This window comes from Catharus ustulatus, chromosome 35, assembly GCF_009819885.2.
Source record: "Catharus ustulatus isolate bCatUst1 chromosome 35, bCatUst1.pri.v2, whole genome shotgun sequence".
Classification (NCBI taxonomy): domain Eukaryota; kingdom Metazoa; phylum Chordata; class Aves; order Passeriformes; family Turdidae; genus Catharus; species Catharus ustulatus.
The window spans coordinates 1,017,059-1,044,963 of NC_046255.1; the positions used below are offsets into that span (position 1 = coordinate 1,017,059).

The 27,905-nt window shown below is 53.9% G+C and overlaps 5 protein-coding genes across 7 annotated transcripts in view; 2 read left to right on the forward strand and 3 right to left on the reverse strand.

Moving 5' to 3' along the window:
- MED25 (mediator complex subunit 25) overlaps window positions 1-5,182 on the reverse strand; it is a 44,593-nt gene extending 39,411 nt beyond the window's left edge. Inside the window, exons 1-5 of the mRNA XM_033084027.1 lie at window positions 5,111-5,182; window positions 4,700-4,858; window positions 4,255-4,300; window positions 2,987-3,111; window positions 460-559 (exon numbers count right to left, since the gene is read on the reverse strand). Of these exons, the coding sequence (XP_032939918.1) occupies window positions 460-559; window positions 2,987-3,111; window positions 4,255-4,300; window positions 4,700-4,833 (405 nt within the window). The 5' untranslated portion in view covers window positions 4,834-4,858; window positions 5,111-5,182. The remainder of the gene's footprint in view (window positions 1-459; window positions 560-2,986; window positions 3,112-4,254; window positions 4,301-4,699; window positions 4,859-5,110) is intronic.
- Window positions 5,183-5,480: 298 nt separating this feature from the next.
- Window positions 5,481-9,707, forward strand: FUZ (fuzzy planar cell polarity protein). 3 transcript variants are annotated; one of them, XR_004420519.1, is made up of 7 exons: window positions 5,481-5,657; window positions 5,761-5,882; window positions 6,137-6,212; window positions 6,680-6,747; window positions 7,398-7,501; window positions 8,430-8,790; window positions 9,253-9,593. XR_004420519.1 is itself a non-coding variant. In XM_033084048.1 (7 exons), the coding sequence occupies exons 4-7, from the start codon at window positions 6,699-6,701 to the stop codon at window positions 9,702-9,704; spliced, it is 453 nt and encodes a 150-aa protein (XP_032939939.1). In that variant the 5' UTR covers window positions 5,481-5,657; window positions 5,761-5,882; window positions 6,137-6,212; window positions 6,680-6,698; the 3' UTR covers window positions 9,705-9,707. The 3 variants fall into 3 exon arrangements, 2 of the variants coding, with proteins under 2 accessions (XP_032939939.1, XP_032939940.1); XM_033084048.1 differs by lacking the exon at window positions 9,253-9,593 and adding an exon at window positions 9,618-9,707 and having other exon boundaries at window positions 8,430-8,642; XM_033084049.2 differs by lacking the exon at window positions 9,253-9,593 and having other exon boundaries at window positions 8,430-9,203.
- Window positions 9,708-16,515: 6,808 nt separating this feature from the next.
- LOC117009711 (atrophin-1-like) lies at window positions 16,516-19,207 on the reverse strand. Its single transcript, XM_033084029.2, has 5 exons — window positions 19,092-19,207; window positions 18,788-18,880; window positions 17,955-18,702; window positions 17,211-17,491; window positions 16,516-17,008 (listed from the first exon to the last, which is right to left on the reverse strand). The coding sequence occupies exons 1-5, from the start codon at window positions 19,205-19,207 to the stop codon at window positions 16,516-16,518; spliced, it is 1,731 nt and encodes a 576-aa protein (XP_032939920.1).
- On the forward strand, window positions 19,174-21,477 carry NDUFA3 (NADH:ubiquinone oxidoreductase subunit A3). The gene is given in 5 exon segments (XM_033084045.1): window positions 19,174-19,261; window positions 20,076-20,149; window positions 20,252-20,330; window positions 21,372-21,425; window positions 21,428-21,477. Coding segments are annotated over 5 exon segments (252 nt in total). The 5' UTR covers window positions 19,174-19,251; the 3' UTR covers window positions 21,463-21,477.
- Window positions 21,478-22,556: 1,079 nt separating this feature from the next.
- Window positions 22,557-27,813, reverse strand: TFPT (TCF3 fusion partner; the record flags this gene model as incomplete). The annotated part of the gene is made up of 5 exons (XM_033084030.1): window positions 22,557-22,667; window positions 23,700-23,873; window positions 24,714-24,783; window positions 26,594-26,664; window positions 27,682-27,813. Coding segments are annotated over 5 exons (558 nt in total), but the record flags the coding sequence as incomplete, so codon positions are not given.
- Window positions 27,814-27,905: the final 92 nt, after the last annotated feature.

Below are 27,905 nucleotides of genomic sequence, written 5' to 3' on the forward strand. Positions count from 1 at the left end.
CCAAAAATTTCCAAAAAATCCCCAAAATTTCCCCAATATTTTCAAAAAAATACCAGAATTTTCAAGTAAATCCCAAAAAAATCCCCAAAAAATCCCCAAATTTTCCCCCCAAAAAATCCCAAAAATTTCCCCAAAAAATAAAAAATCCCAAAAAATCCCAAAAAATCCCCTAAAAATTAAAAAAAAATCCAAAAAAATCCCCAAAATTTCCCTAAAAATCCCCCAAAAATCTCCAAAAAATCCTCAAAAAATCCCCAAAAAACCCCCAAAAATCCCAAAAAAATCCCAAAAAAATCCCAAAAAAATCCCAAAAAATCCCCCAAAAATAAAAATAAAAATAAAAAAAAAAATCAAAAAAATCCCAAAAAAATCCCCAAAATTTCCCAAAAAATTCCCAAAAAATCCCCAACCTTTCCCCCCTCCAACCCCAAATTTTCCCCAATTTCCCCAAATTCTCACATCTGTTTCTCTCATTTTCTTGAAGTCATCAAAGAGCTGCAGGGCGGTGCTGAGCCCCTCGGCGATCAGGCTGCAGCTCTCCCCTCCCCCCCCAACAAACCTGCAAAATTTGGCATTTTTTAAATTTTTTTGGGAATTTTTGGGTGATTCAAACACCCAAAATTCCCTCAAAATCCCACAGGAAGCCTGAAAATTTTAATCCTAAAAATTGGGATTTTTTTCATGAAAATGCAGCCTAAAATTGTTTTAAAATGAACTCGAAGAAATTTCAAATAAATCTAAAAAAACACTCCCAGAACTTACCCAAAAACACAAAAAAAACCTCAAAAAATAATTTAAAAAAACAAATATTTTCTTAAACCCCCCCAAAGAAACTTTACCCAAAAAAAACTCAAAATAAACCCCCAAAAAATCCCCAAACTCCTCCCAAAAAAAAGCCAAAAAACCACCCAAAAAACCCCAAATCCCTCCAAAAAAATCCCAAATCCCCCCCAAAAAAACCCCAAAAATCCCTAAAAAATAAAAAATAAAAAAAAATCCCCAAATACTCCCAAAAATCTCAAAAATTCCTAAAAATCCCCCCAAAAAACCCCAAAATCTCCCAAATCCTCACCTAACCCAACCCAAAATTCCCCAATAATCCAAAATTTCCACCCCCAAACCCCAAAATTTTCACCTCAAACCCCAAAATTTTTTCCCCACCCCCCAAATTCTCACTCCCACCCCCAAAATTTTCATCTCCCACCCCAAAATTTTCACCCACACCCCAAAATTTTTACTCCAAACCCCAATTCTCGCCCCAGCCCTCAAATTTCCACCTCTAAACCCCAAATTTCCACCCTCAAACCCCAAAATTTTGCCCTCACCCCAAAATTTTTGCCCCCAAACCACAAATTCTCACCCCCCAAATTCTCAACCCCCCTCCCACCCCCAATTTCTGCCCCACACCCCAAAATTTTCGCCCCTACCCCCCAATTTTCACCCCAAACCCCAAATTTCCCCCCAAATTTCCACCCAATAAACTCAAAATTTCCACTCTCAAACCCCAAAATTTTTGCCCCTACCTCAAAATTTCACCCCACCCCCAAATTTTCACCCCCAAACCCCAAATCACCTCTCCCACCCCCCAAATTCCACTCCTCAACCCCCATTTTTCACCTCCCACCCCCCAATTTTCCCCTCCCATCCCCCAATTTCACCCCCCAGCCCCAAATTTCCACACCAAGACCCCAAAATTTTTGCCCCACACCCCCCAATTTTCACCCCCAAACCCCAAATTCTCGCTCCCAAACCCCAATTTTCCATCCTCAAACCCCAAATTTCCACCTCCAAACCCCAAATTTCCACCCCCAAACCCTAAAATTTTTGCCCCCACCCCTAAACCCCCCCTCACACCCCTCAATTTTCACCCTCAAATCCCAAATTTTCGCTCCCAAACCCCAAATTTCCACCCAATAAACTCAAAATTTCCACCCTCAAACCCCAAATTTCCACCCTCAAACCCCAAAATTTTTGCCCCCACCCTAAACCCTTCCTCCCACCCAATTTTCACCCCCAAACCCCAAATTCTCACTCCCACATCCCAAATTTTTGCCCCTGCCCCAAATTTCCACCCAATAAACTCCAAATTTCCACCCTCAAACCCCAAAATTTTTGCCCCACACCCCAAAATTTTCACCCCCCCACCACCAATTTTCGCCCCCCCCAAATTCTCACTCCCACACCCCAAATTTTTGCCCTTACCCCTCAAATTTCCATCTCCAAACCCCAATTTTCCACCCCCAATACCCCAAATTTCCACCCTCAAACCCCAAAATTTTTACCTCCACCCCAAATTTTTTGCCCCCACCCCAAATTCTTCCCCCCACCCCAAATTCTCAATCCCACACCCCAAAATTTCTGTCCCCACCCCCCAATTTTCGCCCCAAACTCCAAATTCTCGCTCCCAAACCCCAATTTTCCATTCTCAAACCCAAATTTCCACTATGAAACCCCAAATTTCCACCTCAAACCCCAAAATTTTTGCCCCCCCCACCCAAGTTTTCACACCCTCACCCCCAATTTTCATCTCCCACCTCCCAATTTCTGCCCCACACCCAAATTTTCACCCCCAAACCCAAAATTTCCACCCTCAACCCCCAAATTTCCACCCTCAAACCCCAAAATTTTTGCCCCACCCCAAAAATTTCACCCACACCCCCAATTTCACCCCCCAAACCCCAAATTTCCACCCTAACCCCACAACTGTTGCACCCACACCCCAAAATTTTCATCTCCCACCCCCAATTGTCACCCCCACCCCAAATTCCCACTCCCACACCCCCAAATTTTTGCCCTTGCTCCTCAAAATTTCCACCCCCAGACCTCAAATTTCCACACCAATAAACTCCAAATTTCCACCCTCAAACCCTAAAATTTTTGCCCCTCACCCCCCAAACTCCCCTTCCCACCCCCCAATTTTCATCTCCCACCCCCCAATTTCCATCCTCCACCCCAATTTTCACCCCCCAATTTCCCCTGCCCTCACTGGATGCTGTCCAGCCAGGTGAGGAACTCGTAGGCGCTGGACGTCGGCGCGTGGCACTGAACGTACGACTCGGGGGCGCAGTCCACGGTGTTGAACACGACCAAGCTGTACTGGGTACCCCCAAACTGGGCAAAACAACACCCCAAAAAAATATAAAATCATCCTAAAATACATCAGGGGTCAGGGGTCACCAGGATGGACTGGGAACCCCTAAAAACCACCCCAAAACAACCCCAAAATTACCCAAAATCACCCCAAAATACCCCAAAATCACCCCAAAATCACCCCAAAATCACTCAAAAACCACCAGGTTGTACTGGGTACCCCCAAACTGGGACAGGGGACACCCCAAAATACATCAGGGGTCAGGGGTCACCCCAACACAGCCAGGATGGACTGGGGGCCCCTAAAAACCACCCCAAATCACCCCAAACCACCCAAAAAACCCCAAAATCACCACAAAACCACTAAAAATCACCCAAAATCAATCAAAAATCACCCCAAAATCATCCCAAAATCATCCCAAAATCACCCCAAACCACCCTAAAATCACCCCAAAATCACCCCAAAATCACTCAAAAATCACCAGGTTGTACTGGGTACCCCCAAACTGGGACAGGGGACACCCCAAATCAGCCCAAAATACATCAGGGGTCAGGGGTCACCCCAACACAGCCAGGATGGACTGGGAACCCCTAAAATCACCCCAAAATCACTCAAAATCGCCCCAAAATTACCCAAAATCACCCAAAATCACTCAAAAATCACCCCAAAAACCACCCCAAGATCACCCAAAATCACCCAAAAATCACTCAAAAATCACCAGGTTGTGCTGGGTACCCCCAAACTGGGCAAAACAACACCCCAAAAAAAAGATAAAATCATCCTAAAATCCATCAGGGGTCAGGGGTCACCCCAACACAGCCAGGATGGACTGGGAACCCCTAAAAACCATCCCAAAATCACCCCAAAATCACCCAAAATCACCCCAAAATCACCCAGAATCACCCCAAAAAACCCCAAAATCACCCAAAATCACTCAAAAATCACCCTAAAATCATCCCAAAATCACCCAAAATTACCCCAAAACCACCCCAAAATCAACCAAAATCACCCAAAATCACCCCAAAATCACCCCAAAATCATCCCAAAATCACTCAAAAATCACCTAAAATCACCCCAAAATCACCCTAAAATCACCCAAAATTACCCAAAATCAACCAAAATCCCCTCCCCAGGAATGGGGAGCCCCCCCAGACCCCACTCACGTCTCCCCCAAAGTCGGTCTCGGCCGGGGGGCCCCCGTTGAAGTACCTGGGGGGGGCAAAAAAGGATTTTGGGGGGTTTGGGGGGGGGTCCTGAAGGGTTTTAGGGGGGTCTTGAGGGGTTTTTGGGGGGTCTTGAGGGGATTTGGGGGGGTCCTAAAGTGGTTTTGGGGGTCTCAAAGAGGTTTTGGGGGGTCTTGAGCGGATTTAAGGGGGTCCTGAAGGGGTTTTTGGGGGGTCTTGGGGGATCTTGAGGGGTTTGGGGGGGTCCTGAAGGGTTTTTTGTGGGGGTCTTGAAGGGTTTTGGTGCGTCCTGGGGCTTTGAGGGTGTGGAGGGCACAGGGGGATCCCTGACGATCCTCGGGGGGAATTTTTGGGGTCTCTGCGATCGGGGGCGTTCCGGGGGGAACTCTCGGGGTTTTTTTTCGGGGTGTCCCGGGGGTCTCACTCGATGGCGGGCAGCAGGTAATGCTTGCGCAGGGACTCGAAATAAGGCCCGAGGTTGGCGGTGCCCTCGATGACGAACACGACATCGGCCACCATGGCGGGGGGCGCGGGGGGCTCCAGCGCCGACACCACCATGGCCCCTCCGGGGGAATCCGCGGCTCTGGGGGGCGGCGCTGAGGTCACCCCCAGACCCAATTTCCCCTCACAACCCAAAAATCCCCTCACGAAAGGCGCTGATCCCCCCCTCAGCCGCCCCCAACCCCTCAGTTCCCCCCTAATTCCTGCCTTAAACCCTCATTTCCCACCGAAATCGCAAATTCTCCCCTGGTTTCCCCTCAGATCCCCCAGTTTTCCCTCAGAAGTGACCCCGGGACACCCAAACCCCCCCGGGGCGCCCCCCCCGCGCCGGTACCGGCAGCAGGTCCCGCCGGGCCGGAAGTGGCCGCCGGAAGTGCTCCCCTTCGCGTCCGCACTATCACGTGACTTCCCAGAAGCCTGCGCGCGCAAGGCCGGGGAAGCCGCGTTGCCGTAGCAACGGCGAGACGGAGCCAATCAGCAGCCAGGCCCTAAAGCCACGCCCCCCGCCTCGCTGTTGCCGGGGCAACCGCGCCTCAACCAATCGCGTTGCAGAGAAAGCCTCGCCCCTTCCCGCCGTTGCCGCGGCAACCGCGGCGTTCCCGGCGTGCCCCGCGCGCGGAACATGGCGGCGAACAGCGGGAACTGAGCGGAGACCCCGGCGAGCGGGGAGGGACCGGGGATAAAAGGGGCGGGGTATAAAAGGGTGTGACTAGAGGGTGTGGCTTGGGGGCGGGGCTTATAATGGATGGTGCTTGATGTGAAGGGGCGTGGCTTAGTCTTAAAGGGGCGTGGCCATGCCAGAAGTGGAGAGCGCCCCCTGCCTGCTGTGCGTGGCCACGGCCAGCGGGCTCCCCCTGTTCTGCCGCCCGCCCCGCCCCCAGGTGAGGCCACGCCCACTTTTAGACCACACCCAACTGAGCCCCGCCCCCACATGTAAGGCCACGCCCCGTGACCTTTGACCTTGGGATTTTGGGGACCCCCCAGGTGCCGTTCTCATTGGTCGGGGCCCTGCACGGGGTTCACCTGTTCGGGGCTGCGGCGGGGGCGGAGCTTCGCGAGGCGGCCACGCCCACTGCGCACCTGGCCTGGGCCTGCTACGGCAACAGGTGATGTCATAGGGGTCATTTGGGGGTCACAGGGTCATTTGGGGGTCACGGGGTCAATTGGGGGTCAAATCTTGGGGGTCACTGGGGTTATTTTGGGGTCACTCAGATTTGGGGGGGGCGTTTTGGGGTTGCCGAGGGGTCACGGGGTCATTTTGGGGTCACTCAGATTTTGGGGGGGGGCGTATTGGGGTCGCTGAGGGGTCACGGGGTCATTTTGGGGTCATGACCCCTCCCCTTTGCCCTTCTCCCCCCAGCATCACCCTGATCCTGCTCAGCCCCTCCCCCACCCCCGGCCCCGCCCGGATCCTCGACTCCGCCTTCGGTGCCATGGTGAGAGCCTAACCAGTACAAACCAGTATGGACCAGTCTGGGCCAGTACAAACCAGTATGGACCAGTACAGACCAGTCTGGCTCCATCCCTTTCCCCCCATCAGGCCGTTTGGTCCATCCCAGTCCATCCCAGTTCATCCCAGTATGGCCCAGTTCCATCCCAGTATGGCCCAGTCCCTCCCAGTGCCCCCCAGCCCCATTCCCAGTGCTCCCAGTCCATCCCAGTCCCTCCCAGTGCCCTTCCCAGTCCATCCCAGTTCATCCCAGTCCCTCCCAGTTCATTCCAGTTCCACTCCCAGTCCATCCCAGTCCCTCCCAGTTCCCCTCAGCCCCGTTCCCAGTGCTCCAGTCCATCCCAGTCCCTCCCAGTGCCCCTCAGCCCCGTTCCCAGTGCTCCCAGTCCATCCCAGTCCCTCCAGTGCCCCTCAGCCCCGTTCCCAGTGCTCCCAGTCCATCCAGTTTGGCAGGTGCTGGTGCTGGGACTGGATGAACTGGTGCCGTCCGCAACGTGGAGAGACTCAAACGGGACCTGAGGGTGAGGGGAACTGGGAGCTACTGGGAGTTACTGGGAATACTGGGAGGGAATTTTGGGGAGGTCCTGGGGAGGTTTGAGGGGTCCTGGGGGTAGCTGGGAGTTACTGGGAGCTACTGGGAGTTACTGGGAGGAAATTTTTGGGGGTCCTGGGGAGGTTTGAGGGGTCCTGAGGGGGTAACTGGGAGCTACTGGGGAATTTTGGGGGGTCCTGAGGGGGTAAAAAGGGTCTGGGGGTGTAACTGGGAGCTACTGGGAGTTACTGGGAGGGAATTTTTGGGGGTCCTGGGGAGGTTTAAGGGGGTCCTGAGGGGTAACTGGGAGTTACTGGGAATATGGGGGGGAATTTTGGGGGGTCCTGGTGGGTAAAAAGGGTCTGGGGGGTAACTGGGAGTTACTGGAGTTACTGGGAATACTGGGAGGGAATTTTTGGGGGTCCTGGGGGTTTGGGGGGTCCTGGGGGTAACTGGGAGCTAGGGGGGAATTTTGGGGGGTCCTGAGGGGTAAAAAGGGTCTGGGGGGGTAACTGGGAGCTACTGGGAGTTACTGGGAATACTGGGGGGGAATTTTGGGGGCTCCTGGGGGGGTTTGGGGTTCCCAGCCCGTGACCCCTCCCCATTTGTGCCCCTCCCCCATTTGTGCCCCTCCCCCAGAGCTGTTTCGGGCTCCTGGACGCCCTGGTGAGCCCCAAACGGGGCTGGGGGCTCGGCCCCCCTGCTGCCCCCTGCCCCCAGCGACACCACGGGAGGCTCTGCAGGTGAGGGACCCCAAAAACCCCAAATGTACCCCAAAAAAACCCAAATCCAACAAAAAAGCTTGGGACCCCAAAAACCCCAAATGCACCCCAAAAAATCCAAATCCAACCCAAAAAACCCTAAATCCGTTCCAAAAAAACTCAAATAAACCCCAAAAACACCCTGGGACCCCAAAAAAATCGAAATCCAACCCAAAACCCCCAAATCCGACCCAAAAAAACCCAAATCTGCCCCAAAAAAACCTCCTGGGACCCCAAAAAATCCCAATGCAACCTGAAAAAACCCAAATCCAACCAAAAAAAACCCCAAATCCACCCCCACAAAACAAATCCACCTCCTAAAATCCCCTGGGACCCCCAAAAAACCCAAATCCACCTAAAAAAAACCCCAAATGCACCCCAAAAACCCCTAAATCCACCCCAAAAAACCTCAAAAATCCCAAATTCATCGCTGGGACTCCAAATGCATCCCCAGGACCTCAAAATCCCCCTCAGGGACCCCAAAAAATCCCAAATCCACCCCAAAAATCCCCCCTGGGACCCCAAATGGAACCTTGGGACTGCTCAAAAATCCCAAACCCAGCCCTGGGACCCCAAAATCCCAAAAATCCACCCCTGGGACCCCCCAAGACTTTTTTAGGATGATCCCCACAATTTGGGGTGGGGAATTTGGGGAGGGGTCTCAGGGGATTCTTCAGTGTTTGGGGAGGGGGGTTCCCCAAGATTTAGGGGGTGGGATCCCCAAAATTTGGGGTGGGATCCCCAAAATTTAGGGGATGGCCCTTATAAAATTTGATTCCTTCCCGGGGTTGTTCCTCAAAATTTCAGGACCCCACTCCTCATATTTTTGGGGTGACCCTCTCAGATTTTTGGGGTCATCCCCCCCTCATATTTTTGGGGTGACCCCTCCCCAAATTCTCTCCCCCATCAGGAACGGCTGCAGCGCTTCGCGGGCGCGGCCCAGACGGATTTGGGGTGTTTGGTATTTTGGGGGGGCGGGGCCATGCTGGGCACCGCCCACTGGGGGGCGTTGCCAGGCCCTGACTCCGCCCAGCTGCGGGCGCTGCTGGAGCCGCCACCAGGGGGCGCCATTGGGGCGGCCGCGCGCGACTTCCCGGTGTTCCTGCCCAATGGGAGCCCGCAGGTGAGGTCACGTGACAGGAACCGGAAGTTAACCCCAGTGTTCCTGCCCAATGGGAGTCCAAGCTGAGGTCACGTGATAGGAACCGGAAATTGACCTTAAATTAACCCTTAACTGACTTCTGGTGTTCCTGGCCAATGGGAGCCCCAAGGTGAGGTCACGTGATAGGAACCGGAAATTAACCTTAAATTAACCCTTAACTGACCCCCCAATGGGAGCCCTCAGGTGAGGTCACATGATGGGAACCGGAAATAACTGACCCCCAATGGGAGCCCGAGGTCAGGTCACGTGATAGGAACCGGAAATTAATTCCGTTGTTCCTGCCCAATGGGAGCTCAAACGTGAGGTCACGTGACAGGAACGGAAATTAACTTCAGTGTTCCTGGCCAATGGGAGTCCAAGGTGAGGTCACGTGATAGGAACCGGAAATTGACCTTAGATTAACCCTTAACTGACTTCTGGTGTTCCTGGCCAATGGGAGTCCAAGGTGAGGTCACGTGATGGGAACCGGAAATTAACCCTGGTGTTCCCGTCCAATGGGAGCCCCTGGCTGAGGTCACGTGATGGGAACTGGAAGTTAACCCTTAACTGACCTCCCAATGAGAGCCCCAAGGTGAGGTCACGTGACAGGAACAGGAAATTAACCCCAGTGTTCCTGGCCAATGGGAGCCCCAGGTGAGGTCACGTGATGAGGACCAGAAATAACTGACCCCAATGGGAGCCCCAATGTGAGATCACGTGACTGAACCGGAAATTAACCCTTAACTGACCCCAAAATGATCCAAAATTATTCAAAATTACCCAAAGTGACCCAAAATAATCCCAAATTAAGCTAAACTGACCAAAATTGACCCCAAGTGACCCAAAATTACTCTATAATTGTCTTTAAATGACCCAAACTGCCCCAAATTCCCCTAAAATGACCCAAAAATTTCTCACAATGACCCAAATTTCCCCAAAATCCCCCAAATTCCTCAGGTCCCGCACCGGCTGCTGCAGCTGCCGTTGGTGCCGGGGTGGGGCTGGCGCTGCTCTGCGGGCCCCGCCCCTCACTGCAGCACCTGACACACAGGTGAGTGAATTTGGGGGATTTTGGGGGGTCCTGGGGTTTGGGGGGAATTTGGGAAATTTTTGGGGGTCCTGGAGGATTTTGGGGGGATTTGGGGGTGCTGGAGGGGGTTTGGGGGTTCTGGGGGGGTTTTGGGGGGGTCCTGGTGGATTCTGGGGGGTCCTGGGAGATTTTTGGGGTGCTGTCCCCCCCAAATAACTCCCCCCAAAATCCCAAAATTCCCCAAATTCTCCCCCCAGCTCGTTCCCCAATTTTGGGGTCCCGTCCTGGAGCAGCTCCGGGGCTGGGCCCGGCCCCGCCCGCCCCTGCTGCCCCCCGAAGTTTTGGGGTGAGTTTGGGAGCCGCCAAAAATTTTTTGTGGAGGGGAGGCTCTGAATTTTTGGGAGTGTTTTGGGAGACCCTGAATTTTTATTTTTGGGGGTTTGAACTTTCCAAATTTTGGGGGGTCTGGATTTTGGAGAGACCCTAAACTTTTTTTGGGATGGGGTTGGGGTGAGTTTGGGGAGGGACCCCAAATTTTGTGGTGGGTGTGGGTCTGAATTTTTGGGAGGCGCTGAACTTATTTGGGAGGGGATTGAACCCCCCAAATTTGGGGGGGTCTGAATTTCTGGGAGGGTTTTTGGAATTTTTGGGGGGGGTCTGGGAATAATTTAGGTGGAGTTTGAGGAGGGCTCTGATCTCCTGTGTGTGGTCTGAGGGAGGTCCCCAAATTTTTATTTCCCCTCCTGGTGGGGATCTCTGATCTGTGTGGGGTTGGGGGTCGAGGGGGGGTCCCCAAATTTTTCTTCCCTCTCCCCGGTATCTCCTGATCCATCAGGGCCGGACCCAGAGCGGAATCGTGAAGGGGGCAGGACAGGGTTTGTGACCCCTCTGCACCCCCAAAACTCCCAAATTTCACCCCAAAATCCCCCTCAACCCTTTTGAGACCCCTGATTTCCCCCCCCCAGCCGAAGCTGATGCCCTCAGGCACCTCCACACCCTCCTGGCCCCCCAATACTGCCCTGATTTGGGGCAGGGTGAGTAGGGGGGTGAAAAAAGGGGGGTTGGGGACCCCAAATATCCTCAGGGGTCACTTTGGGGTGGGCTGGGGGGTTTCCAAGGGTGATTCAGGGAATTTTGGGGGGTTGTGAAGTGGCCAGGGGGGAAATTTGGGGGTTCAGAGGATTTTGGCGGGAGACAAAATGATTTTGGGGTGTCCCGGACCCCATCCCGGGCTAGGGTGACATTTATGGGGTCACTTGTGGGGGTTTGTGGGGGTCTGGGGGATCCCTTTGGGTCTGAGGGGTTTGAAATGATTTTGGGGTGCCCCCCAGGCCCCCCCAGAGGTGCCAGGCTGTGTTACCTGTGCTGCCCACAGCACACGGGTGCTGCCTCCTGCGCCCTGAGCTGCTGCTGGCTCTGCTGCTGCCCCCCGGACCCCCGAGACCCCCTGCACCCCTGGCTGAGAGAGCCCTGAGTGCCCTGAGACAGGGCTGAGAGCCCCAAAATCATATCCCAAATCCCCTGAGTGCCCCCCAAAATCACCTCCAAACATTCCCAATTCAGGCTGAGACCCCCAAAAATCACCCCCAAAATCCCCTGAGCCAGGGCTGAGACCCCCCAAAATTACCTCCGAAAATCCTGAGTGCCCCCAAAAATCACCTCCCAAACCCCCTGAATTTCCCCCAAAAATCACCTCTAAACCCCCATGAGCCAGGGCTGAGCCCCCAAAAATCACCTCCCAAACCCCCAAAAATCACTCCCAAACAACCCTGAGTGCCCCCCAAAATCACCTCCCAAATCCCGAGTGCCCCCAAAAATCACCTCCCAAAACACCCTGAGTGCCTCCAAAAATCACCTCCCAAAACCCCCAAAATCACCTCCCAAAATCCCCTGAGTGCCCCCAAAAATCACCTCCCAAAATCCCCTGAGCCAGGGCTGAGACCCCCCAAAAATTACCTCCCAAAATCCCGAGTGCCCCCCAAAAATCACCTCCCAAATCCCGAGTGCCCCCAAAAATCACCTCCCAAACCCCCCAAAATCACCTCCCAAAATCCCCTGAGAGCCCCAAAAATCACCTCCCAAACCCCCCAAAAATCACCTCCCAAAACACCCTGAGTGCCCCCCAAAAATCACCTCCCAAAATCCCCTGAGCCAGGGCTGAGACCCCCAAAAATCACCTCCCAAAATCCTGAGTGCCCACAAAAATCACCTCCCAAAATCCCCTGAGCCAGGGCTGAGCCCCCAAAAATCACCTCCCAAACCCCCAAAAATCACCTCTCAAACCCCCCTGAGTGCCCCCCAAAAATCACCTCTCAAACCCCCGGACCCCCCAAATCACCTCCCAAATCCCCCAAAAATCACCTTCCAAGATCCCGAGTGCCCCCCAAAAATCACCTCCCAAACCCCCTGAAGTGCCCCCCAAAAATCACCTCCCAAAATCCCCTGAGCCAGGGCTGAGACCCCCAAAAATTACCTCGCAAATCCCGAGTGCCCACAAAAATCACCTCCCAAACCCCCTTGAATGTCCCCCAAAAATCCCTCACAAACCCCCCAAAAATCACCTCCCAAAATCCCCTGATGCCCCCCAAAAATCACCTCCAAACCCCCCTGAATGTCCCCCCAAGATCACCTCACAAACCCCCCCAAAATCACCTCCCAAAATCCCCTGAGTGCCCCCCAAAAATCTCCCAAAACCGCTCCTGGAGAGGCCTGGCCTGGAGAATAAATGTGTTTGGATTTTTAATGCTCATTGTGGGTGAGGTGGGAAATGTGAGGGGAAAATGAGGGGAAAAGGGAGAGGAAGGTGAGGAAAAATGGTGGAAATCGTGAGGGGACAAAATGGCGGAACCATGAGGGAGAAAAAGGGCGGGAAACGTGAGGGGACAAAATGGCGGAACCGTGAGGGAGAAAAAGGGCGGAAACGTGAGGGACAAAATGGCGGAACCATGAGGGAGAAAAGGGCGGGAACGTGAGGGGACAAAATGGCGGAACCGTGAGGGGAGAAAATGGCAGAACTGTGAGGGAGAAAAAGGGCGGGAAACGTGAGGGGAAATGGTGGAAAACTGAGGAGGAAAGGAGAGGAAATGTGAAGGGAAAAAGAGAAAGGTGAGGAAAAAGAGTGGGAACAAAGGGTGGGAAACATGAGGGGAGGAAAAGAGCAGGAAATATGAGGGGAGAAAATGGCGGAACCGTGAGGGGAGAAAATGGAGGAACTGTGAGGGGAGAAAGAGCGGAAAACGTGAGGGGGAAAATGGGGAAAAATGAGGGGAAAAGGGAGAGGAAATGTGAGGGGAAAGGAGAGGAAGGTGAGGGGGAAAGGGTGGGAAATGTGAGGGGGAAAAGAACAGGAAAACTTGTGGGGAAAAAAGAGCGGGAACATGAGGGGACAGAAATGGCGGAACCCTGAGGGGAGAAAATGGTGAGAAACGTGAGGGGGAAAATGGGAAAAATGAGGGAAAAGGGAGAGGAAATGTGAGGGAAAAGGAGAGGAAGGTGAGGGAAAGGGTGGGAAACATGGGAGGAAAAAAGAGTGGAAAACTTGTGGGGAGAAAACAGCAGAAAACGTGAGGGGACAGAAAATGGCAGAACCGTGAGGGGAGAAAAGGCTGGGTTTTTGTCCTTATTATTTTTTTTTCAGATAAAATAAGCTGCAAGTGCAGGGAATCAGTTATTTTATTCTCTGGGTTGCTTACATGAACAAGCACCTTAATGTCCCATAATTTCTATTTTAATATTATATTACGGTCCAAATACAGATATTTTTGCTCTCCTATTTATATAAATTGTACGATGCGTACACAAACTAGCAAATTGTACTACACCTAAAACAACTTTTAAAAATTACAAATTGTGCTGTATCAAAATAACCGTGATTGATAAATATGCAAACCTAACACATAAATGTAAAAGTAAATATTATGTTATTTATATGAGGAGCATCAATTAATTTGGGGGGTGAGTGACGATTTGAGGGGGATCAATGAAATTTGGGGGGGTCAGTGATGATTTTCGGGGGATCAATTAAGTTTGGGAGGGGTCAGTGACGATTTTGGAGGATCAATGAAATTTGAGGGGGTCAGTGACGATTTTGGGAGGATCAATGAAATTTGAGGGGGGGTCAGTGACGATTTTGGGAGGATCAATGAAATTTGAGGGGGGGTCAGTGACGATTTTGAGGGATTGATCCCAGCTTGGGGGAGGTCAGTGACGACTTTGAGGGATCAATAAAATTTGTGTCAGTGACGATTTTGGTGGATCAATGCAATCTGGGGGGTCAGTGACGATTTTGGGGGATCATGCAATCTGGGGGGTCAGTGACGGTGCCGGGGTCGCTCCCAGCATGGGGTTTTGGGGGCCGTGGCGCTGGCGGCCGTGCTGCTTTTGGGGCGGGGGGTTCCCTTCCAGCTGCAGGAGACGCTGCGGGGGCTGCGGGGGGAGAACGCGCGGCTGGAGGGGACCCTGCGCACCTGAGCCGGGCGCTGGGGGCTCTGCGGGCTCGCCTGAGGGATCCTCCCGGTGAGTGAACCCAAAATCCCCAAAATCCAAAAAAATCTGACCCTGACATCCCTGTGAACCTCCCAAACCTGGCTGTGCGACCCCAAAACCCAAAAAAATCCAACCCTGATACCCCTCTGAATCCCCCTAACTCAGCTGTGGGACCCCCCCCACCAGTGAGTGAACCCCAAAATGCCAAAATTCCAAAATCCCATTCCTGATACCCCCCTGAACCCTCCAAACCCAGCTGTGGACTCAAAATAAACCCCAAAACCCAAAAATCCCAAAAATCCATTCCTGATACCCCCCTGAAGTCCCCAGATCTGGCTGTGGGACCCCCCTGGTGAGTGAACCCCAAAAAATCAAAAAATCCAACCCTGACATCCCTCTAAACCCCCCAAATCCGGCTGTGGGACCCAAAAAAATCCAAAAAACCCCAAAAATCCATCCCTGACACCCCCCAATTCCTGGTTAAGGGAGGCCAAAACCCCCCAAAAAACCTAAAAACCCCAAACCTCCCCACAAAAAAAACCCAAAAAGAACCCAAAATCCCCAACCCTGACATCCCCCAATTCCTGGCTAAGGGAGACCAAAATTCCCCCCCAAAAAACCCAAAAAACCCATAACCCCCCCCAAACTCCTCCCAAAAAACCCCAAACCTCCCCTAAACCCCCCCCAAAAAAAACCCAAAAAAACCCCAAAAATCCCCCAGAGCCCGCCTGGAGCCAGGAGCCCCCCCCGGCCCCGCAGCCCCCCCCGTGTGCCCGGGGCTCCCCTCGGCCGCCCCCAAAACCCTCCGGGACCCCTCCCCAAATTCGGGGGGATCCTGCTGGGGCTGGGGGCGCTGCTGCTGCTGCTCTGAGAGACCCCTCCCCAAAAGGTACCGGGGATTGGGGAGGGTTGGGGGATTTTGGGGGGTCTGGAGTGGGTTTGGGGGAGTTTGAGGGGATTTTGGGGGATTTTGAGGGATTTTGGGGGTCTGGAGTGGATTTGGGGGGAGTTTGAGGGGATTTTGGGTGGATTTGGGGGGATTTTGGGGGTCTGGAGTGGATTTGGGGGAGTTTGAGGGGATTTTAGGGAGGTTTTGGGGGTCTCTGAAGGATTTTGGGGATTTTGGGGGGGATTTTGGGGTTCCCAGGAAGATTTTAGGGATTTTTGGGGGGTCTGGGGGGTTTTTGGGGGTCCCTGGAGGATTTTGGGGGTTTTTGGGGGGTCTGGGGCATTTTTGGGGGGTCCCAGGGCGATTTTGGGGGGTCCCAGGAGGATTTTGGGGATTTTTGGGGGGATTCTGGGGGGTCCCAGGGGGATTTTGGGGGTCCCAGGGGGATTTTGGGGGGTTTTGGGGTTCCCAGGAAGATTTTAGGGATTTTTGGGGGGTCTGGGGGGGATTTTGGGGGGGATTTTGGGAATTTTTGGGGGGATTTTGGGGATTTTTGGGGGCCCTCCTTGATCCCTCCCCCCTGCTCTCCACAGGCCTCACGGAGCCCCTCCCCACAGCCAGGACCCCCCAAAATTCCCCCAAAACCCCCCCAAAAAAACAACCCCACCCCCCCCAGGTAATCAACACCCCTAATTAACAACCTTAATGAGATTTAATTGAGCTGAGACTCTCTGATCATTTATTGCTCCGTTTTGGGATAAACTTGGCCTTTTAATGTGAATTTTTGGGTTTAAAATCACCCCAAAAATGGCTCAAAATGTCCAAATTTGGTTAAAATCACCCAAAATTGGGTCAAAATGTCCAAATTTGGTAAAAATCTCCCCAATTTTGGGCCTAAATAATCCAAATTTGGTAAAAATAGTCCCAAAATTGGGTCAAAACGTCCAAATTTAGCAAAAATTGCCCAAATATGGTAAAAATCCCCCTAATTTTTGGGTCAAAATCATCCAAATTGAATCAAAATGTCCAAACTGGGGTAAATAATCCAATTTGGTGAAAATCTCCCCAATTTTGAATCAAATTGCCCAAAATTGGGTTAAATTGCTGAAAATTGGTAAAAATCCCCCAATTTTGGGTCAAAAAGTCCAAATTGGGTCAAAATGTCCAAATTGGGTCAAAAGGTCCAAATTGGGTCAAAATGTCCAAATTTGTTAAAGATTGCCCAAATTTGGTAAAAATTGCCCAAATTGGGTCAAAATGTCCAAATTTGGTAAAAATTGCCCAAATTTGGTAAAAATTGCCCAAATTTGTTGTAAATTTCCCCAATTTTGGGAGCACCCCGCTAGAGGAGGGTGCAGAAATCCTTCCGGGCGTGGGACTCGGTCACAGGGGGGATGACAGAGGGTGGGACAGCGGGGATGTCGCGACATGGGCGGTGACAGAGGGTGGGGTCACGATATAGGAGGTGACAGAAGTTGGGGACATCGCGGTGTCGCGATACGGGGGGTCACAAAGGTTGGGGACGCTGTGGTGGTCGCGATACGGGGGTGACAGAGGCTGGGGACACTGGTGACGTCGCGATACGGGGGGTGACAGAAGTTGAGGACACCGGGGACATCGCGATACGGGGCGTGACAGAGGGTGGGGACACCAGGGATGTCGTGACATGGCGGGTGGTAGAAGTTGGGGACACTGTGGCAGTCGCGACATGGCGGGTGGCAGAAGCTGGGGACACTGTGGGTGTCGCGACATGGGCGGTGACAGAGGTTGGCGACATCGCCGGAGTCACGACATGGCGGGTGACAGAGCTTGGGGACACCGGGGATGTCGCGATACGGGGAGCGACAGACGCTGGGGACACCGGGGATGTCGCGATACAAGGGGTGACAGAGGCTGAGGACACCGGGGACGTTGCGATACGGGGGGCGACAGACGCTGGGGACACTGTGCCAGTCACGATACAAGCGGTGACAGAATCTGCAAACACTTCAGGCCTCACCACACCCCTCGGCGACCCCACCCTCGGTGTCGCCGGCGGGGTCCTGTCGCGATTTGGCGACGCCGCTCGGGGCGTCCCCTCCCCCTGCCACCCCCCCGCCACCTCCTCGGGCTGCTCCGAGTCCTCCGCGCCGCTAGGGGGCAGCACGCGCATCTGCACGCCGCAGCCGCGCAGGCGCAAGGGCGGCCCGGCAGCGCGCGCAGGCGCAGTCGGGCGGAGGCGGCGCCGCCCATGGGCAGCGGGCGCCGGTAGGCGGCGCTGTAGGCCGCGCGCAGCTGGAACAGCGAGAGCCCCGCGGGGCGCGTGCGCAGCAGCGCCCGCAGCTGGCGGGAAAGAGCCAGAGCATCCGGGTCACCCGAGGAGGGGTCATGAGGGGGGTCATGAGGGGAAACGTGAGGGGAACCCCGAGGGGAAACATGAGGGGAAACCTGAGGGGAAACATGAGGGGAAACCTGAGGGGAAACATGAGGGGATCATGAAGGGGAGCCTGAGGGGGAACATGAGAGGAACCCCGAGGGGAAACATGAGGGGGATCGTGAGGGGGATCATGAGGAGAAACCTGAGGGGAAACTTGAGGGGAAACGTGAGGCGAACCCCGAGGGGAAATGTGAGGGGGATCGTGAGGGGAAATGTGAGGGGAAGCCTGAGTGGGATCGTGAGGGGGAACCTGAGGGGAAACGTGAGGGGAAGCCTGAGGGGAAACTTGAGGGGGATCGTGAGGGGAAAGCTGAGGGGAAGCCTGAGGGGGATCATGAGGAGAAACCTGAGGGGAAACGTGAGGGACAGCGGTTTGAGGGTCCCTGAGGGGTCTGTGGTGGCCCTGGTGGTCACTGAGGGGGCTCTGGTGGCCCTGCTGGTCACTAAGGGAGCCGTTGTAGCCCTGGTGGTCACTGAGGGGGCTCTGGTGGCCCTGGTGGTCACTAAGAGGGCTCTGGTGGCCCTGGTGGTCACTGAGAGGCTCTGGTGGCCCTGGTGGTCACTGAGAGGGCTCTGGTGGCCCTGGTGGTCACTGAGGGAGCCGTGGTGGCCCTGGTGGTCACTGAGAGGGCTCTGGTGGTCACTCAGGGGGCTGTGGTGGCCATGGTGATCACTAAGAGGGCTCTGGTGGCCCTGGTGGTCACTGAGGGGGCTCTGGTGGCCCTGATGGTCACTCAGGGGGTTGTGGTGGCCCTGGTGGTCACTGAGGGAGCCGTGGTGGCCCTGGAAAGGGCTTTGGGCCCAGAGGGGGCCACGAGTCGCTCTGGAGAAGGTTCTGGTGGCCCTGGGGAGGACTTTGGTGGCCCCAAGGGGGAAGTTTGAACCCCTGGGGCTGGGAGGGGTCACAGGGATGGCTCTGGTGGCCCTGGGGGGGACTCTGGTGGCCCCAAGGGGGAAGTTTGCACCCCCAAGCGCTCTGATGGGGCTGGGACGAGGTTTGAGAAGGAACTTGGGGGGTCCCCACAGGGATTTTGGGGCTCCTGCACTCCTGGGTGCCCTTCTGAGCCTGGGGAGCGGCTCTGGGGGTCCCGCGGGATTTCTGGGGGGGTCCCCGCGCCCCCTTTTTGGCTTTTTTAGGGGTGGGGCATCCGAGGCTTCGCTGCCCCCTTTGCTCCGGAGCTCCCCCGGCGCCTCGGAGCTTCCCAGAGCTGCTCGTCGGGACCTGAGGGGGGCACAGACGGGGGTCAGGGTTTGAGGGGGACACCCCCGAGCCCACCCCGGGGATCCCCCCCTACCCCAGTTCGTACCTCGGTGGTCCCAGTTGGGCACCAGCAGGTCCAGCGTGTCCAGCCCCTCGCCCTCCAGCCAGCGCAGGCTCCCATGGCGGCCCGGGGGGGTCTCTGAGGGGGAGTGGGCTCAGATTTTCCCGCTCATTTTGGCGACCCCCCCTCAAAATCGCGCTCCCTCCTCTTTCGCCCCGCCCTCACAATTTGGGACATCCCCAATTCCCCTCCCCAAAAATCGGGACCCTCCAACCCTTCACCCCTCCCTTATCACTTTGGGGACCCCCCAAATTTGGGGGTTTCTCCTTCTCCCCCTCCCCAAATTTACCGCGCTCTCCTCGCGCCCCTCCCCCACTTTCCCTTTCGGTTCCCGCCGAGGCCCCGCCCACCGCTTTGCGCGGTGACGTCACCGGAACGCGCGCTCCTCCCGACGCGTGACGTCATCACGCCAGCGCCGCGCGCGGACGCCCTTGTGAGGGGGGGAGGGGATGGCGGGACGTGAGTGAGGGGAGCGGGAAAATCGGGAGTTCTGAGGGGATTTTGGGGGAAAATCGGGGAAATTTGGGGTTCCGAGTTGGAATTGAGGGCGTTTGGTGGGGAACGGGGGGATTGGTGGGGGTGTCCTGAGGAGATTTGGGGGAATTTGAGGGATTTGGGGGAATTTGAGGGGGTTTCTGTGGGGATTTGGGGGAATTCGAGGGGATTTGGGGGGAATTTGAGGGGGTTTCTGAGGGGATTTGGGGAATTTGAGGGAATTCTGAGGGGATTTGGGGGAACTTGAGGGATTTCTGAGGGGATTTGGGGAACTTGAGGGGATTTCTGTGGGGATTTGAGGGGATTTGGGGGAATTTGAGAGGATTTCGGGAAATTTGAGGGGTTTCTGTGGGGATTTGGGGGATTTTGAGGGAATTCTGAGGTGTTTCGTGGATTTTGAGGGGGGTTCTGTGGGGATTTGGGGAAATTTGAGGGGATTTTGCAGGGATTTCATGGAATTTGAGGGGTTCTGATGAGATTTTGGGGGATTGGGGCATTCTGAGGGGATTTTGTGTGGATTTGGGAGATCCTGAGGGGATTTAGGGGGGGATTTTTGGTGGATTTGGGAAATCCTGAGGGAATTTCCAGATTTCTGAGAGTGAGGTGATGAATCTGGGCTAAATTTTGAAATTTTTGTGACACTTTTCCTCAAGCCCTAAAGAACTTCGGGGACATTTTTGTGCGTGTGACAACCTGGGGCTGTTTTGGGAGGGATTTTTAGGGGTATTTAGGATTTTTATTTTTATATTTTCTGCTCTCTGACCCCTCTTTTCCCCAGGCCTGGCCGATGCCCTGCGCTCCCTGTGGGCCAAGGAGCCGGTGATCGCCGCCAGCTTCGGCATCGCCGCCGTGGTGAGGCCTGGGGATTTTGGGGATTTATTTTTAATTTTTGGGGGATTTTTTTGGGGGTTTTGGGGGTGAATTCCCCCCTGACCCCCCCGTGTTCCTCCCCCAGCGTTGCTGTCGCCGCTGCTGAGCCCCTACACCAAATATTCGGGGATGATCAACCAGGCCACACCCTACACCTATCCTGGTAGGGAAATAAAAATTCCAAAATACCCTAAAATGTCCTTAAATCAACCTAAATATCCCTAAATAAATCCAGAAACAGTCCCTACACCTACCCTGGTATGGAGCTAAAAATGTTCTAAAATGTTCTTAAATCAACCCAAAAATAATCCTAAATAAACTCAGAAATAGCTCTTGCACCTACCTTGGTAGAAACTAAAAATGTTCTAAAATATCCTAAAATATTCTTAAATAAAACTAAAAGCAGTCCCTACACCTATCCTGGTATGGAGATAAATATTCCAAAATACCCTAAAATGTCCTTAAATCAACTTAAAAATATCCCTAAATAAACCAGAAATAGCCATACACCTACCCTGGTATGGAGTTAAAATGTCCTAAAGTGTCCTTAAATCAACCCAGAAATAATCCTAAATAAACCCAGAAATAGTTCCTATATCTACTCTGGTATAGAGTTAAAAATGTTCTGAAATGTTCTTAAATCAATCCAAAATGTTCCTAAATAAACGCAAAAATATCCCAAAAAATCCCCAAAAATTGCCCAAAAATCCCAAAAAACCCCAAAAAACCCCTAAAATATCCCCAAAAATAAAAAAAATTCCAAAAAATCTCCCAAAAATCCCCCAAAAAACCTAAAATATCCCCAAAAAATCCCAAAAATTCCCAAAAAACCTCAAAATAAACCCCAAGAAATCCCAAAAAACCTCTTAAAATCCCCAAAGAAATCCCCCAAAAATCTTTAAAAAAATCCCAAAAAATCTCAAAATAAACCCCAAGAAATCCCCACAATATCCCCAAAAAATAAAAAAAAAAAAATCCCCCAAAATCCTAAAAATCAAAAAAAATTCCCTCAGAAAACCAAAATAAACCCAAAAAACTCCTAAAATGTCCCCAAAAATAAAAAAAAAAATCCCAAAAACCCCCAACAAATTTAAAAAAATTCCTAAAAATCCCCAAAAAAATCCCAAAAAATCCTAAAAACCCAAAATAAACCCCAAAAAATCCCCAAACATATAAAATTTTAAAAATATCCAAAATTTTGCAGTTCCCGTGCGGGACGACGGCTCCGTCCCCGACGTCCCCTCGCAGCCCTGGGACAAAAGGGCCCAACCCTGCAGTGGCTCAAGGACCTGTGAGGGACCCAAAAACCCCAAAACTTTATGGGATCACCCCAAAATTCTCTGGGATTTCCCCCCCACAATCCTGGGAAGGGTTTAAGGGGGAAAAAACCCCAATATAAAATGGTTAAATGAGATTTTTGGTGTTTATTGGGGGATTTTTGGGGTTTTTTGGGTGTTTTTTGGGGTTTTTTGGGGAGGTTTTGGGATTTTTTGGGGTTTTGGATTTTTGGGATAATTTGGGATTTTTTTGGGGATTTGGGTTTTTTTTGGGTTTTGGGGTTTTTTTGGGGTTTTGGGATATTTTGGGATTTTTGGGGGTTTATTGGGATTTTGGGTTTTTTAGGGGTTTTGGGGTTTGGGATTTTTTGGGATTTTTGGGGGGGTTTGGGGTTTATTGGGATTTTGGGATACTTTGGGATTTTTGGAATTTTTTGGGGATTTTTGAGTTTTGGAGTTGTTTTGGTTTTGGGATTTTTTGGGGTTTTCTGGGGGTTTGGGTTTTGTTGGGGTTTTTTGAGTTTTGGAGTTTTTTGGGGTTTGGGATTTTTTGGGGGGTTTGGGGTTTTTCAGGGATTTGGGATTTTTTGGGGTTTGTGGTTTTTGGGATAATTTGGGATTTTTGGGGGGGTTTTGGGGTTTATTGGGATTTTGGGATATTTGGGATTTTTGGAATTTTTTTGGGATTTTGGGGATTTTTGAGTTTTGGAGTTGTTTTGGGTTTTGGGGTTTTTTTGGGGGGTTTTGGGTTTTTTTTAGTTTTGGAGTTTTTTGGGGTTTGGGAATTTTTTTTCAGGGGTTTGGGGGTTTTTTTGGTTTTTGTGTTTTTTGAGGTTTTGGGGATTTTTGGGGTATTGGGATTTTTGGGGTTTTTTTGGGGTTTTTTTTGGTTTTTTGTGTTTTGGGGTTTTTTTGAGAGCTTGGGAGTTTTTTATTTTTTGGGGTTTTTTTTTTCAGTTTTGGGTTTTTTTTTTATTTTGGTGTTTTGGAGATTTTTTGGGGCTATTTTGGGTTTTGGTTTTTTGAGGTTTTGGGAGTGGGTTTTTTTTTTATTTTGGAGATTTTTTGGAGTAGTTTGAGTTTTATTTAGTTTTTATTTGTGGTTTTGGGGTTCAGTCCAAGTCGGGGTTGGAGAATTTGGGGCCCCTCGGGTTTTTCTCGGGGGGGCTGGGGGGGGTCCAGGTGGGGGAGGGGCCCAGAGGAGCCTCCCCTCCCCCCTTGGGCTGTGGAGAGAGGGGGAGGGGGGGTCAGAGCCAAAAATGAACCCCAAAATTCACCCTAAAAGTGACCCCAAAACCTCCTGAACCCCAAAATTAATCCCAAAATTTACCCTAAAATCTCCCTGAACCCCAAAACCTCCCCCAAATTAACCCCAAAATCTCCCTGAACCCAAAATCCGCCCCAAAATTCACCCCTCAAACCTCCATGAACCCCAAAATCCACCCCAAAACCTCCCCAAAATTCACCCCAAACCTCCCTGAAACCCCAAAACCTCCCCCAAATTAACCCCAAAAACTCTCTGAACCCCAAAATGTGACCCCAAAATTCACCCCAAATCCTCCCTGAATCCCAAAATTCACTCCAAAATTCACCCCAAAAACTCCCTAAACCCCAAAATCCAGCCGAAAACCTCCCCAAAATTCATCCCAAAACCTCCCTGAACCCCAAAATCCACCCCAAAATCATCTCAAAATCCACCCCAAAATCTCCCTGAACCCCAAATGTGACCCCAAATCCTTCCTGAACCCCCAATTCACCCCCCAAAATCCCTCTGAGCCCCCCCAAATCAACCCCAAACCCCCCAAAAACCCCTCTGAGACCCCCAAATCCCCCCCCCAAAATCCCTCTGACTCCCCCCAAATCAGCCCCAAGACCCCCAAAATCCCTTCCCACCCCCCAAATGAGTCCCCCAAAATCCCTCTGAGCCCCCCCAAATCAACCTCAGACCCCCCAAATCCCTCCCAAAATCCCTCTGAGCCCTCCCAAACCCCACCCCAAATAAATCCCAAGCCCCTCAAAATCCCTCTGAGCCCCCCAAATCCCCCCCAAATAAACCCCAAACCCCCCAAAATCCTTCTGAGCCCCCCCAAATCAGCCCCCCTAAGCCCCCCAAAATCTCTCTGAGCCCCCCAAATCCCCCCTAATTTACTCCTGACCCCCCAAAACCTCCTCCAAATAAACCCCAAACCCCCCCAAACCCCCTCCCCCCTTACCTGCCCCCCACCCCCGTTGGGGTTTTGGGGGTTCCCCCCCGCCCTGCGCCCCCCCCGGGGGTCCCGGCGGCGCCGTTTGGAGCTGGGGGGGTCCGGGGGGGGCTCGGGGGGGTTTGGGGGGGCCCCTCCCGCCCCTCCCCCCCTCTCTGGGGGTTCATTCTCAGCGTTCCCGGGGGGGGCAGAGTCTGGGACCCCCCCCTCGGCTGCAGCCTCGTCCTGGGGGGGAGATTTGGGGGGTCAGGGGGAGAATTTGGGGGGTTTTGGGGGAATTTGGGGGGAATTTGGGGGGTCCTGGAGGGAATTTGGGGGAATTTGGGGGGTCCTGAGGGGATTTTGGGGCATCCTTGGGGAAAAATTTGGGGGGTCCTGGGATTTGGGGGGGTCCTGGGGGGAAAATTTGGGGGGTCCTGGGGGAATTTGGGGGGATTTGGGGGTCCTGAGAGGAATTTGGGGGGTCCTGGGGGGAATTTGGGGGGTCCTGGGGAAAAATTCTGGGGGGGCCTGGGAAGGGATTTGGGGGTCAGAGGGAGATTTGGGGGGTCAGGAGGGAAAATTTGGGGGTCCTGGGGGAATTTGGGGGATTTTGAGGGGTCCTGGGGGGATTTGGGGGGTCAGGGGGAAATTTGGGGGGTCAGGGGGGATTTGGGGGGAATTTGGGGGGTCCTGGGGAGAAATTTGGGGTTATTTGGGGGGGTCAGGAGGGAGTTGGGGGAGGTCAGGGGAGATTTGGGGTGTCCTGGGTGGAATTTGGGGGATTTTGGGGGGTCCTGAGGGGATTTTGGGGGGTCAGGGGGGAGTTTGGGGGTCCTGGGGGGCGGAAAAGGGGGATCCAGGGGGGGATTTGGGGTTGTTTTGGTGGTTTTTGGGGTTTTTTGGGGGTTTTTTGGGTGGGTTTTGTGGTCATTTCTGGTGGTTTTGGGGTTGTTTTTTGTGGTTTTGGGTTATTTTGGGGTTGTTTTTTGTGGTTTTGGGGTGATTTTGGGGTTATTTTGGGTGGGTTTTGGGGTTATTTTGGGGTTTTTGGGTCGGTTTTGGGGGTTTTTTGGGGTGCCCCACCTGCAGCAGCACGGTGAGCTGCCCCTGGCGGTACCGATCGCCGTGGGAATCCAACACCTGCATCAGGAACCTGCGGGGAGGGAGGGAGGGGCACAGGTGTGTCCAGGTGTGTCCCAGGTGTCCCCAAGGTGTCCCCAGGTGTACCCAGGTGTATCCAGGTGTGTCCCAGAGTGCCCAGGTGTGCTCCAGATACTCCCAGGTACAGCTGAGGTGTCCCCAGGTGTCCCCCAGGTGTGCCCCTGGGATATCCAGGTGTGCTCAGCTGTCCCCAGCTCTGCTCAGGTGTCCCCAGATGTACCCAGGTGTATCCAGGTGTCCCTAGGTGTGTCCCAGGTGTATCCCAGCTGTATCCCAGGTGTGCCCAGTGTATGCCAGGTGTCCTCAGGTGTGCCCAGGTATCCCCAGGTGTCCCCAGCTGTCCCCAGGTGTGTCCCAGGTGTATCCCAGGCGTGCCCACGTGTGTCCCTGGGATATCCAGGTGTGCTCAGGTGTCCCCAGGTGTATCCAGGTGTGTCCCAGAGTGCCCAGGTGTGCCCCAGATACTCCCAGGTACAGCTGAGGTGTCCTCAGGTGTATTCCAGGTGTGCCCCTGGGATATCCAAGTGTCCCCAGATGTCCCCAGCTCTGCTCAGGTGTTCCCAGCTGTGTCCCCAGGTGTATCCAGGTGTGCTCAGGTCTATCCCAGGTGTCCCCAGGTACTCCCAGGTACAGCTGAGGTGTCCCCAGGTGTATCCCAGGTGTGCCCCTGGGATATCCAAGTGTCCCCAGATGTCCCGACCTGTGCTCAGGTGTCCCCAGCTGTGCCCAGGTGTGTCCCAGGTCTATCCCAGGTGTGCCTAACTGTCCCCAGGTGTATCCCAGGTGTCCCCAGCTGTCCCCAGGTAGGCCCAGGTGTGCCCCAGCTGTTCCTTGGTGTATCCCAGGTGTGCCCAGGGGTGCTCCAGATATCCCCAGGTGTCCCCAGGTGTCCCCAGGTCTATCCCAGGTGTCCCTAGCTGTCCCCAGGTGTATCCCAGGTGTCCCCAGCTGTCCCCAGGTGTGTCCCAGGTGTCCCCAGGTGTGCCCCTGGGATATCCAGGTGTGCTCAGGTGTGGCCCAGGTGTGTCCCAGGTACTCCCAGGTATAGCTGAAGTGTGCTCAGGTCTATCCCAGGTGTCCCCAGGTGTTCTCCAGATGTCCCCCAGGTGTCCCCAAGTGTATCCCAGGTGTCGCCCAGGTGTGCTCAGGTGTCCCCAGATGTCTCCAGCTATACCCAGGTGTCCCAGCTGTGCTCACGTGTGCTCCTGGGATATCCAGGTGTGCCCAGATGTGTCCCAGGTGTTCCCAGGTCTATCACAAGTGTCCCCAGCTATACCCAGGTGTCCCCCAGGTGTGCTCAGGTGGATCCCAAGTGTATCCCAGATGTCCCCAGGTATATCCCAGCTGTCCCCAGGTGTTCTCAAGTGTCCCCAGGTGTACTCAGGTCTATCCCAGGTGTTGCCAGGTGTCTCCAGGTATCCCCAAGTGTGTCCCAGGTGCATCCCAGGTGTCCCCCACGTGTCCCCCAGGTGTATCCCAGGTGTATCCCAGGTGTCCCCCAGGTGTATCCCAGGTGTCCCCAGGTCTATCCCAGGTATCCCCCAGGTGTCCCCAGGTCTATCCCAGGTGTATCCCAGGTGTGTCCAGGTGTTCTCAGGTGTGCCCAGGTGTGTCCCAGCTGTACCCAGGTGTCCCAGGTATTCTCAAGTGTCCCTAGGTGTCCCCAGATGTGCCCCAGGTGTCCCCAGCTATCCCAGCTGTTCTCAGGTCTATCCCAGGTGTGTCCCAGCTGTCCCCAGGTCTATCCCAGGTATCCCCCAGGTGTCCCCAGGTGTGTCCCAGGTGTCCCCAGGTGTCCCCACCTGCGCTCCAGCTGCAGCCGCCGCGTCACGCGCTGAACCTGCCGGAGCCGCTGCAGCGCCCGCGCGTTCACCTGGGGGAGGGGCCAGACAGGGGGAGGAGCTGGGGGCGTGGCCACGGAAAAGGGGGCGTGGCCTGAATTGTGGGAGGGGTTTGGGCCTTGGGACTGATGGGAAGGGGGCGTGGCCTCCCCACATGGGGCCTGTCTGCCATTTTGTGACCCTGCCCGCCATGTTGTGGGCATGGCTGCCATTTTGTGAGGAAGTGCGCCATTTTGTAGGCGTGTCCACCATGTTGTGGATGTACCCGCCATCTTGTGACCCTGCCCTCCATCTTGTGACTTTGCCCGCCATGTTGTGACCCTGCCCTCCATCTTGTGACCCTGCTCGCCATTTTGTTGGCGTGCCCACCATTTTGTGGGCCTGCCCGCCATTTTGTAAACGTGCCCGCCATGTTCTGACCCTGCCCTCCATGTTGTGGGTGTACCCTCCATTTTGTGACCCTGGCTGCCATCTTGTGACTCTGCCTGCCATTTTGTAGACCTGTCCACCATTTTATGAGGAAGTCCACCATGTTGTGACCCTGCCCTCCATCTTGTGACCCTGCCCGCCATTTTGTTGGCATGTCCACCATTTTGTGGGCCTGCCCGGCATTTCGTAAACATGCCCTCCATGTTGTGACCTGACCTCCATGTTGTGGGTGTAGCCTCCATTTTGTGACCCTGCCTGCCATTTTGTAGACATGTCCACCATTTTGTGAGGAAGTCCGCCATGTCGTGACTCCGTCCTCCATGTTGTGACCCCTCCCTCCATTTTATGACTCTATCCTCCATTTTATGACCCTGCCTTCCATGTTGTGACCCCGTCCTCCATTTTATGACCCTGCCCTCCATTTTGTGACCCCTCCCTCCATCTTGTGACCTTGCCTGCCATTTTACGACTCTACCCGCCATGTTGGGACCCGCCATTTTGCGACCCTCCATCTTGTGACCCTGCCCACCATTTTATGACCCCTCCCCCCATTTAATGACCCTTCCCACCACCCCGCGGGCGCGTCCCCGCCCCGCCCTCCCCCCCAGCCCCTCCCTCACCTGTCGGATCTCCCGGCACCTCCGTCCCAGCGCCTGCAGCTTCAGTCGGCGCCGCCGCAGCTCGGGGCCCTCCCCCTCCCCGTCCCCCCTCCCCCCGCTCTCGGCTCCCCCCGCGGCGGGGGCGGGGCTGGGAGGGGGGGAGGGGCGGCGCTGCCCCTCCCCCGCCCTCGGTTCCCCCTTCAGGCCCCCCCTCGGGCTCCCCCTCGCTCTCCAGGATGTTCCCC